We start from the raw sequence: 12,434 nt of genomic DNA on the forward strand, positions 1-12,434 counted from the left end.
GGCTGCAAAGGCTGCTTCAGCTGCCAGTAAGCTTAAGGAGACAGCAAAACTGTGTTACTGAAGTCTTGGAGAACACCACTAGGGCAAGTGACTAGAGTAGTCTGTTATCTTTACAACAGGCCTGCCTACAGCTACTGTGATGAGACAAATAGGAAATAAGGCAGAATATGGACTTCCCAAGTGAACATGGGTACACTTGGACATTTAGGTCATACATCCAACCACACTCTGCTCTACAGTTGGCTTCAAGGTAGAGCTGGATGGTACATCCTTTGCAGTCCTAGAATAGCCTCAGAAGCTTGACAGCTGTTGGAGTACTTGCCACTCTCAGTACAGTTACAGCACATCAATGCTGCTTCTCAGCCCAGCTGTGCTTAGCAAACTCCCTAGTGTAATAAATCCCATACCATTTGCTACTGACTGAAGAATGCTCTTCCTCTGTCATGTACACATGTACTGTAAAATCACTAGAGGAAAACAGTAAGACACAACAATCATAGTCACAGTCTTTATGTTCAATAATTCCAACACTGTGTTTAGAAATAAGCTTTTATTAAGTAGATTGAGTTAGGCACTATTGATTTGAAGAACAAGTACAGAAATAGAAGTTCCACAACCAGTGCTAATTATGTAATGCCATTCAGTGGTTACTGATTTTTTGTTATTTAATATTCAGAATGCTCACCCTAAAATACATCATCTTCCTAGTCCCAGTGAGTTTTCATTTGCTTGATTCTACCCTTTATCAGAAATTCCGTTATAAAAGGACAGTTACCATGTTGCTGGCCAACTGGAAGGTCCACGTTTGGCTCTAAAGCTTTAGGACCGCTCGAATGCTTAAAATGGAAAAGAAAAAGAAAAAAAAGTTACCAATAAGTCCATTTTCTCCCCTTCTCTCCCCTCCCTTTCATTGCTGAGACATACTTTAACTTAACTTCTGGCTCTTGCAAGAATGAAGTTATGCTTATGCCTATAATACTTATTAAAAATCTTGGTTAAAATGGGTTAGTAATGCTTGTTATCTTTGGTTTTTTTAGTCTCTCCCCCAATAAGATATACTCAAAATGGAAGCTTTTTCAAACTACATGAGTGTCAGTTTTCAGTAGCTAGCCAAGAATATTGATCAGGAACATTAATATTTACAGGTATTCCCTCTTTTGGCTGCTTGGAGAATTTTAAGTAACTTTCATTATTAGTTTCATACGACATACTCATGTACGAATAAAGCATTGAAATGATACAAGTCTGTAACTGGGAAAGGGGACCAACTGCTGGATGAAATTTGCATAGATGCAGTGTTTCCAATTGTAAAAAGTACAAATGCAGTTACTGTTAACTGACTTACTTAACCAAAACAGGAATACATATGAGATAAAGCAGATAAAGTTATTACTTTTGAGAAAGTTATATACAATGCATCAATATGGATTGAGATAAAATACAAAGACCATGCTGGTTTCTTGAGATAATGCTGGTAACTATCCATCTGCAGATGAACCTAAATATGGATAAACAGAGTTGCCCGCATTAGTGCAAGTATGCAAGAAAAGATTTTCTTTTTTCTAGAAAATCTCTCCAATTTTTCCTCTTGTCCACCTGCTGATTCTTCCCTCCATTCAAAACACGTTCTTAAAAAGCATGTATGTGACCTAGTCTGCTAAATAAGCTGGTTTCTACTCTTAGAGGCACTGGTAGCTATCTCATTAAGAGTCTTTGAGTTTCCAACAAATTACAGAGCATCTCATTAAAACTCTCATTTAAAAGAGGCCTGCTCTTGAAAAGATGCAGCAGGACAAGCTTTAACACACCTCAGGCTAAAACTGTCTAATCTTTTCCCCTTTTCTGCGTTAGATTTTAACCTGCAGATACGAGTTCTGCCACAGTATCCCCATGCTGGTCCCCATTTTCCCTCAAGCACACCCATGCCCATATCTGTACAGGGCTTTACAAGGATCAGCCAATATATCCTCTGATAAGAATACCCTACTTGGCACTGCTTTTGCAGGTTGATCACTACTTGCAAAGTATACTGCTGTAAGGAAGGGCAGCAAGGCTCATCACACATCCAGCAGGTTTTTTACCAGCAAGTCGGGTCACTTCAATATGCAGTGGAGTTGGGCCTCACTAGGAAGTTTAATACAGCTATGGCCTAAGTCTGCAGTATGAACAGTCCAAACTGCCATTTATTTTAATACAGCAGTTTCTGCCTTTATTAAAAAGTACAAACCCATCATATGAATGTTCTGCCCCAGTTCAAACTAGAGAAAAAAAAATTTTTTAAAGTGTAGCATATTAAAAGATCATTCCAAGTGATTGTGCTGGTAATCTATCCTAAATAGTTTGAAAATATACTGAAATCTACTATTTAATTAAAATAAGACTAATAGCTTAATGACTTGTAAAAATGTATTAATGTGAACTCCCCTTCAGTCTCTTTACATTTCTTTTTCTGAGGAAGAACGTTCTAGCAATGTTGGAAGCCTAAGACTGATTTGTCCCCTTTATCAGCTTTATGTACTTGTGTATTTCCCTTATACATTGTTGCTTGGTTTTTACTCTCCGCCTGTGTTTTGGCATGTGCCTAGAAGGCTCAGAGAAAGTGTATTTGTTTATCTCAATGAATGTGCATGGTATATGTCAGCCTTTATCCTCCCTGTTTAAAACATGACAGTGGGCAGGGAACCTATATTTTGACAGTATCTCATCAAGAAATGTCTTCACCTTTCAATATTATGAACATTACCTCTTTCCTGTATGCATCAGCTCAAAAGCCTCATTAATTTTGTCAAAAGGCAGGGTGTGAGTCACAAATTCATCAACTTTGATCTTTTTGGACATGTAGTCAGTCACCAGTTTCGGTACACCATCTACGCTCTTCCAGCCTGAAAGACAGAAAGCATGCATTTGTTTTTCCCCTTTCCAGCCACCTCGGAAAACAGAGAAAGGAAAAATACAACCCTTACACGGGCACTTGTGTGATAAATATGAAAAGGAACTGAGATCAGTGACATGTTTGTCCCTCCTGCTCTAGGCAGGCAGTACGAAATGCAAGAGTACAGCTAGGTCTGGCAAGAGCATGTTATCCAAACACATAAGCGCACTAACCTTTCACTAGGTATTTCAGCATTCAACATAACAGAAGCCCTCACCTAGGAAAGCATGCACGAAGCATCTCTATCAGACCCTCTGTGTATCTTTTGATAACCCAAGTAAGTTTGGTATTACTCAAAAAAAGGGCACTGTAATAATAACATCAAGTTTGGATATTTCCATGAACTTCAGCAATTACTGAATCCCCAAGTTAGCGGTAGCTGTAAAAGTCTCAATGTGTTTTTCGTTTGACAGCAGAAAACGTGTATCAAGCACTTGTTGCTTTTTATTTTAAAGCTCTTTATAGCACATTCACATGTTAGCCCCACAATTTGCTTAGTGATTAAGCAACACAAACATGTTTATGTGAGTTCCCATCTCCCCAAAGACTAGATCCTTTCACTGGACCAAACTGAACCAAAGCTTCACTTGGTGATAAAGCAATCCCTCTATACCACTCCTTTAGTACTGAATAGCATATAGTTATATTATCTTTTCAAAATATGTGAGATATCAGACCAACGTGTTTATTTGAAGCCTGTCTGTAAGAATATCAGATTTTAAAAGTCTTTATCTTAAAAGTCAACACAGCATTTATGAATAGCCTGTCAGTAGTACATTTCTTGCACAAGCAAAAGCAAGGCAGTGTGTTCTTCCCAGCTTTAACCCATAGTAAATTATTTTTATCGCCATACCAAAAGACTTACCTCCAAACGCGGTCCCTTTCCATGTCCGCCCAGTTACTAGCTGGAATGGCCGTGTGGAGATCTCCTGACCAGCAGCAGCTACTCCGACTATCACACTGACTCCCCAGCCTTTGTGGCAGGCTTCCAAGGCAGCCCTCTTCACAGATAGATAGGACAAAACAGAGTGTTTATTGCTCATGTTTATCCTGCCTAGACTGGCACAGGTTGCACTTCCTTTCCCCCAGTTAATGAATCAGCACATTATTATTTAAGGAACAATAAATACACTGAAAATTACATTAAATTTTCCATTGGTTCAGACTCCTTACACTGTTAAAAAATTCACTTTGTTCTTTTTATATCCCATCTGGCTTCCAGAGAAGTCACTCTGAACTCCCACTGGGAGCTGGGATAAACTGTAATCAGAGACAATGTAGACCATGTTACTGACAGTTAGGAATGCTACTGTAATTCCTGAAAACCTAGCCTTACATTCAGTAATACCTCTGCATTTCCAAAGGTTACATTCATTATTTGAGGAATCAGGGAAATACTGAGTGGTCCTTGAGATTCTACTGTTCATTGTACAATATATTTTATGTGGGTTTTGCTAATTTTTCAACTGTCAACATATGAAAACTCAGGATTTCAAAGAACTCCCATTAAGGAAAGAAGTTTGTACATTATAAGTGCCATTTTCAACGTAAGAAGTAGCATCTGCTTTCATTACATAATTAGGACTGGATGTAAACTGGCCTTTTTAGTCATAGCACTTATTACTATTTAAAAAATAAATAAATTAGTATGACATGTTTTCTGTAACAAGAAAGCAGTTCATTTTGCTATTTAGCTAAACAACTAAGTGGCAGCTAGCTGTCCCCTCCCTCTACATACTACTGTTATGCAAACACTCACCATGACTCCAACATTACCAATGCACTCAAATGAGTAGTCTACACCACCATCGGTCATCTCAACCAGCACCTCCTGTATGGGCTTCTTGAAGTCTTGAGGGCTAATGCACTCAGTAGCTCCAAACTCTTTGGCTTTGGCATACTTATCCTTGTTAAGGTCGATGCCAATGATCCGGGATGCTCCTGCTATTTTACAGCCCATAATAACTGCCAGCCCAACTCCTCCTAGACCAAAGACAGCACACGTAGAGCCAGGTTCCACCTAGGAATAAGAAAAGAGCCATGAGCAACACAGAGAAAATTCATCCTTCCACATGAGTGGGAAACACAGGTTAAGAAGTCTGTAACGAAGGAAACATGGAAGTAAATATATACGGCTACGAGACTGTATCACTTAGATAAGGGAAACTACACAGAAATTTCAGCCAAAAGATCTCTAGGTACTAAGCTTTTCTTTTTGCCCAGAGACTCGACTCCCATAACCTGCCCTAGACTCATGCACACTCACCTACCAGCTCTGTCTCACCCTGAGCTTCAAACTGTCAGAATGACTTGCAGCAAGATTAAGATGAATTAGAAAAGCAATTTATATATAACTGGTATCAAAAGGGATGCAGAATCTTCTACCTGGATTTCCTCTAAAGGGTATCAGGTTATTCTAACCTGATCTGGCCTTTATGGAGAAGTTAGAAAGCTAAGCTTCATCAGTTGAAGAAGAAACAAATTTGGTCATCATGTTTACAGTCCTAATCTAATCCCTAAGCTATCTGTGTAATTTGGCTCAGATAGAGTTACAGAGAAAAGCCAGAGGCAACCACAGCCTTTACCTCAGCAGTGTTAACAGCAGCCCCATAGCCAGTAGAGATGCCACAACCCAGCAGGCACACTTTATCAAGAGGTGCTGCAGCATCTATCTTGGCTACTGAGATATCAGCCACCACAGTATACTCTGAGAAGGTGCTAGTCCCCATGAAGTGGTAAATCTGCTTTCCTTTGCAGGTGAATCTGCTGGTACCATCAGGCATGAGTCCTTTCCCTTGAGTAACTCTTAAGGCAAAGACAGGAAAGTACAGTCAGAGTCTTAAGCAGTAAATACTCTCACCAGACAGTATCCGTTAAGTAGCACAGAGATGCAGTTGCATACTTGCACCATTATTTTTAATCATTCCAATAAACCCAGGAGTTCACAGAAGTTAGATCCTAAACTCCTAAAACTTCATGCTGTTAATTCCTCCATGGAAGCACTGAAAGAAATGTAGTTTATCAACATGTTGACCTTGTTAGCTACCAATGCTAACTGCTTATGCCATGGTACCAAACCCCTGTCTTCACCTCCTTCAGTACACTTCCTTTGAATAGCACCTGTCAATCATGTCACTGGGGGTTTTGTTTAGGTTTGGGAGACTTTTTTTCAGAATGGGAGCTGGAAATTTAGCTGGGAAGCAGGCGTTAAGGAAAAAAGAGCTTTCTGTATAATTCTGTACCACTTCACAGCTTTGGTGTTGACTCCCAAGAGCTAAATTCCCTGAAGTGCTTTCCTTAAGTATGGAATAAATATGGAGTCAGAGCATTTATTTTTTCAAAGCTGTGGACACAAGCTAGCAGTTTACACCTTCACATACATGAAAACAGAGAAACAGATTCATTTAAGGGCAAAAAAAAAAAAAGAAATTTTAAGGAAGAATGGAAAGTGGTGCATAACTGACTCCCTAAAACATGTACTTTCCAAGTCATTAAATGATGCATCAAGAGATTTATTCTTCAGAGATAACTCCTGTCAATTACTTTTGATAACTAGAACAGGTATACATTGAACAAATACTATACTGTGTGTCAAAAAAAAGCATACAGACCTTATCTTCTGGCACAGATTTGTTTTAGGATTCTTACAGAACTTGCACTCTCCACACTGGGGGATGTACAGAGGGATAACAGTGTCCCCTAAGAAAAAATAAAAAAATATTCTGTGGCTAGTTATCAAGTCAAGCAAGGCATTAGGAAAAAACTGAAGTTATTCAATTTTCATGGCTTTTATGTGAGTGTGTGTTCACTTAAAACCTTCTTTGTATATTAAAAACCGTTTACGGTATGGAGTAGCATTGTTTATAAGAGTGCTGGATAAAACACTTTTCTCATGTCTGAGCAGACAGCCGATCAGAAGTTCATCATTCCAGAACAAATAGGAATGTTACTGTAAAACAAAATAACCCCAAATCAACAGTGAGCAACATGATTAAACATTTTTAAGCCCTTTAATTAAACCAACAGGTAACAACTATCATTTGGAAAAAAAAAAACCAACAAAACCCTCTTCTAACTGTATCGATCCAATTTCAAGTAAGAAATTGGTATGCTGGGCTGTTTCAAGCATTAAACCAAGAGCACACTGAATAGATGAGTGTTGTATCTCTCAGACAAGAGACATCTACACAGGCATACACCCCAGAATAAGACATTACATTAACTCCTGCAATGTTGCATTTCAGTGGCCCAATTCGACAGTTGACCTTGTAGTAAAGTAACACTTTTAAGGAAGGCAGAAAACTTGTAAGGTATTCTCTTACCTGGCTTTACTTTTGTTACTCCTTCCCCAACACTCTCTACAATTCCTGCTCCTTCGTGACCCAAGATCACAGGGAAACATCCTTCAGGATCAGCACCACTCAGAGTATAGGCATCAGTGTGACAGACAGCAGTGGCAACTATCTGTTAAGAGATATATAATCTGAGGCACCTTGAAGAACAGAATAGTAGCACAGATCTGAGTATTTCCCTTTGGTCAGAAATTCAGAACAATTGCCGGGACAGATTTGCCAATCCTGGCAGCGTTTGTGATAATGGCCAACATACTTTCACTCCTGGCAAGGCACAGGAGTGCCAAGGTAAGGCACTTTTTCTTACTTTGAAAAAGTAAAGTCATGATAGTACACCTTTTCCCGTTTCCATCAACTAAATTCTGACATTGAAATGGGTAGATGACATCTGGTTTCCTAAACCTAGAAATCAATACTCCAAGTTGTTTCAAAGTAGGTTGGCATCTCAGATTTGAAATAAGTTACTCTCTCAAAGGTAAAGTGACCAGAGAGACCACACAGAACTCTCAATACTGCACAAATTCAGTTTAAGTCTTTAGCACCATGCAGAGACCCTTTCCACAGAGATAAATTTCACCTTAATGTATACTTTTTGGCAGATACGGGCTACTGGAAAGTCCTGATCAAATCAGAAACTTGGGTATGGGGAATCCAAGAGACCAGTCACAGCTCAGCAGCCAGTAACTTATGGCCTGACTGAAGTAAAATCCAGCATGTTACACTGCTGCAACAGGTCACAAGCTGCTGCCCTTCAAACAAGATCAAAGGTGTTCCTAGCTCAGATGTTTTGTGGGAGCTTAGTCTGTAACAACTGGAATTGATCCCCAAGACTAGCCATGATCTTTAGACCAGACTGTGAAGTGAGACCAGTAGAAATTAAAAGTGTTTTTCATAAACAGAAGATCTAAATACCATCATTTTTTTCCTTGTAAAGCCAGCTGAGATACTAATGAACTAATACTATCCGTTCAACATTTCTTCTATTGGTAAACAAACTGTTCAGCTTTAATACTCAGTCTCCAAAATACAATGCATACAGCTAACAATTGATTTAATTACCTTGATACGAACTTCATGAGCTTTTGGTGGAGCAACCTCCACCTCCTCAAGAGAGAGAGGTTTACCTGCCTCCCAGGCAACAGCAGCCTTGCATTTAATAACCTAAAAGACAACAACAACAAAAAAAGAGGACATCTGTTGTATGGTTCATTTAAAATAATTCTTGTTCAGCCAAGTGAGAAAGTGAGAGAAACACTACTGGCTTTTGGAAAGAATCCCAGATCTGAAATTCATAATTTCAACACAAAGCTTTAATTGCCCTACATTTGCTTTCAGGAAGCTAAATGAGTAAACCAAGATCTGAAATTTGGATGTCATTCTCTTATTGAGCAAATAATATAATAAACCCAGGAGTGCTTAGGAGATACTCAAATACTGCAGTGAAATGAGCAACAGGAATGGAAAGATTGCATAATAAAAATGGTCGTTTAAAATAGGAGACTGGCATTCATTTGAGATGTGTTCCTCGAGCACAGAGTGTTCAAAGTTAAAAAAAACTGGGAAAGCAAACTGGAGGTCACATAACGGTCTGAGACCCACATCAAGAGTGAATTTCTTGTTCCTTATCAGGATGGCTTCTGAGTACAATTTTGGCAAGGAGATGCATGTGCATGCAGCTGACATGCAAAGCCCTCCAGTGATGCACAGGGACCAAAGAGATTTTGCTATATGGTTACCGGCAGCGAGTTACTGTGCATTAACACCTCTGCAGAGTCTGTATGGGTTACTGTTAGCAAGTCTTCATTCACTGCTCTCAGCACCGTGACAAATCCCGCTCTGCAACCACACCTATACATCCCAGAAAGCTTTTCAAGCCCAATGGTGCAGAGCCTGGATGAAACAGCAGGATTTGTGGATCTGTAAACCCAATCCTATGAACAGGTACATATGTGCAACTGGCTGAGGAAATCAGCAGGCATTATAGCCATACAATCCAGAGCAGCTTCAGGTGCTGCAAGGGTAAGCATCTGGAGTACCCTCAGACATCAGTTTTTACAAAGCATGACTCGGGGTCTGTCCTTCAGGATAAAATGAGCAGGGTATCAAATAATCTGCATTTTGCTTTCTGACAGACACAACATCTTTCAGCAAACGTGATATGCAATACCTTCCTGCAGGACGCACAGATGAGTTGTGAAATCAAATTCAAGACCTCATCTACATAAAACCTGACAAGGAATGCCATCGCAGACTAGACTGCTTTGGAACAGATCCCTTTCCAATCTACTCCAGAATTGCGTCCATGTATTTTGGAATAATTCAGCTATACCAGAAGACTTGCACCAATTTTCTTCCATGCAAACAAAGTCTAAGCCATTGCTATGACAGTTGGAAATATGAAGCACTTCATAGCATGCACTATAAACTGATATAAGAAAATAACATTTTGTGTGTTCGAACTAGCTGTGGTGTTCCCATGGAATCACTGAAAGGGGATTAATGCAAATTCCCAAGACCAGACGTACAGTCATCCAGCCTTTTTGAAATTTCACTGCCTAGAAGGAAGAACAGCACCAAGACCACTTGTTGAGCTTGCCAGGTCTGATTCATCACCTGCATGTATAGGAGAAAATAATGGGTAGTTTTTGATTTTCTGTAGTATTTTTGTTGTACAATAAAGAGTATCGGACTTTGCCAGAACCAGTTAACCCCCTTGCTGTACCTGTAATAGCAGAACTGCAGATGTTTACCTTGGCTTAAACTTGCTAAAATAAATACTGCCAACCCTAAAAGGCCTGAAGCTTTATAACAGAAAACAGGTACCCATTCCTACAGCTGGCAGGGGCCTAGATTAGACAGAAACACCCTTAATCTACAACCATGAATTCCCCTTGCCCTGCTTTTTAATTACGAGGGTAAATATTATAAAAATGCACCGAATGTGACATCGTAACTAACTATGGAGTCACAGTATGGGCATTCGGTCATAATCTCTAAATGTACCAAAGATTTTGCCAGAAAATCTAAATTCAAGGCACAAACTGCAAGAGGAGCCGTCATTTGGTATATCATTTACTGGTTTTCAATCCATCCTTCATCCTCTCCTCATGAAGTCACTTGTTCTTGCACAGGAGACTGTACATTCCTAAAATTTAAATTTCCACAAGCTTAGTTAAGCACAGGATTAAAGAGGGGAGAAAAGAAAAGTCTCCCTACGGGATAAGTTCTAATCTTCCTAAAACTAACATTACACATCTGGAAGCATATTTTGAAATAACAACTTCTGATTCAGAAACTTTTAAAGAAGCTGGCTTTTGAAACTGCAGTCAGCTCATACAGCCATAAAGGCCCCTGGACTATTCAGAGTGGATATCAGAAAAGCCCCATCTTCTGACCTTTTAATAGTCAAAGCTTTCCGCTGTTGCTTTGCTGAAAATCTTGAAGCCAACAACTGGAAAAAACCCCAACTTTCACCAGTTCTTCATTTCCTCTATTAATATATTAGCACAGGAGCACAACTGTTGAGTTGCTTGTAGCTACACACACTATCAGCTACCTCACTCAAGATGAAATCGAGCTCTTGGCAGTGACAGAAGCTGCCCCATCCGCTCTGAAACCGCTGCTGGCCCGGACCAGCCTTCAGCATCTGGACAAGTGAGACCACCCAGCCTGCTCAGAACCAGGGCACTGAACAGCTGCACAGAAATTAAAGCAGTATTAAGTAGGTTTGGGCTATCGTGATGTTTTGAAAGCAGTGCAGTAAACTTGCCAGGCAATGGTTTTGAGAGCAAGCAGGGTCCGGCTGCATTGAAAACAGACTGGCACCGCTGCTGGAGAGCAGCCCCAAGGACCGCTCTCGCTGCAAAGTGGCATCTTCCCAAACACGTACCCATTGTTTCTTCTCCAACTCAACAGTCACAGGAAGAAAACACACAGTGTGACCTGTGCTTAATTATTTCCTCCAACCCACCCATCTCAGCTAACAGTACACTCCCTGCCGCCTTGTGCCAACTGGACGTGCCCTGAGGAGCCAACACCTTCCCAGCCCCGTGTGCAAAGCGATCTCTTTTCCCCTTCCTTCAAGCTTATTAAGTCACATCCGTCCAAAGCCCATCGGAAACCACGCAAGCTCAAGGTCTTCTCCTTGTTCTTCCATCGCCGTGACTAACAAATGGCCTGAGCACGCACGTGGAACCCTCAGATCCAGCAAACGCGCACGGGGGTTGATATAACACACACGGCGGGCAGCAACACACCTATTTTTGCTCCTAATCCTGCAAATACTTACAGCAGGAGCCTCCCACGCGCAAATAACGGCACTGATTTCTGCCGCATACCTTATACGCGCAGGACAGGAGTAAGGAGACGCCAGACCAACCCCTGCACCCCGATTTTCGCTCGCGCTGCACGCTCGCACCGCAGCATTCGGGCGGGAACAAGCAAACCAGCAAGCGCCCGCAACCCCTGGCTCCGGAACGCCTGCCAGCACGTTCGGTCACCAGCGCCGTGGCCGCAGGGCGCCGAGGGAGGGGAAGGGAGGGCTCGCCCGCCTCAGCCTCCCCCGCCCGGGGGCTGCAAGGGAGGGGCTGCAGGCACCGCGCGGGCCCCTCCGCGCGCCCCGGGCAATATTGCACCGCGCGCGCCCGCCGCCCCCGCGAAACGCACGCACGCGCGCGCGAGCCACCTCACCCCGCTCGCCATTGCGCACAGATACCGCCGCCCGACGGAAGAGGAAGGGAGCCCCGCCTCTTCCCCCCACGCCTCTCCCCGGCCCGCCGGCGCGCATGCGCGCAGCGCTCCCCTGGCGCGGGCGAGCGAGGAGGGGTGTAGCCGCTGTGGGGCGGAGGGCGAGGGGGGCCGTTGGGGAGGGGGTGGCGGTGAGGGCAGGCAGGCAGGCAGGGAGGGAGGGACGGAGGGAGGGAGGGTGGCTGGGGAGCCCAGTGAGCCCAGTGAGCGAGCTGGCTCCTTCACTCCCTCATTCCCGCCGGGATGGGAGGGCAGGAGTGCCCGCAGGGGGTTACGAGCCCCTTGCAGCGCTTTTCTTCCTGCAAATCCCGGTACGGGCGAAGATCTGGCTGTTTCCTCACGGTATCCGCGGTGTTGCATTGCGATGTGGCTGGTTTTGTGGCTTCCGACGGCTGCCTCAATGT

The 12,434-nt window shown here is 42.4% G+C and overlaps 1 protein-coding gene across 2 annotated transcripts; it reads right to left on the reverse strand.

The window, feature by feature from the left end:
• Positions 1–531: 531 nt before the first annotated feature.
• LOC127015412 (alcohol dehydrogenase class-3) lies at positions 532–11,998 on the reverse strand. 2 transcript variants are annotated; one of them, XM_050895291.1, is made up of 9 exons: positions 11,974–11,998; positions 8,344–8,445; positions 7,255–7,396; positions 6,544–6,631; positions 5,518–5,737; positions 4,692–4,952; positions 3,798–3,933; positions 2,744–2,882; positions 532–836 (listed from the first exon to the last, which is right to left on the reverse strand). In XM_050895291.1, the coding sequence occupies exons 1-9, from the start codon at positions 11,983–11,985 to the stop codon at positions 812–814; spliced, it is 1,125 nt and encodes a 374-aa protein (XP_050751248.1). In that variant the 5' UTR covers positions 11,986–11,998; the 3' UTR covers positions 532–811. The 2 variants fall into 2 exon arrangements, with proteins under 2 accessions (XP_050751248.1, XP_050751249.1); XM_050895292.1 differs by lacking the exon at positions 11,974–11,998 and adding an exon at positions 9,810–9,830.
• Between the last annotated feature and the right edge of the window lie 436 nt (positions 11,999–12,434).

Source organism: Gymnogyps californianus, chromosome 4, assembly GCF_018139145.2.
Source record: "Gymnogyps californianus isolate 813 chromosome 4, ASM1813914v2, whole genome shotgun sequence".
NCBI lineage: Eukaryota > Metazoa > Chordata > Aves > Accipitriformes > Cathartidae > Gymnogyps > Gymnogyps californianus.

What these genes read in the sequence shown, in the direction of transcription:
- LOC127015412 (XM_050895291.1), bottom strand. An exon ending in CTGCTGTTAACACTGCTGAG is followed by an intron (nt 4,953 to 5,517) that starts GTAAAGGCTGTG and finishes TCTTATTCCTAG; the next exon opens with GTGGAACCTGGCTCTACGTG. An exon ending in CTGATGCATACAGGAAAGAG is followed by an intron (nt 837 to 2,743) that starts GTAATGTTCATA and finishes TTCCATTTTAAG; the next exon opens with CATTCGAGCGGTCCTAAAGC.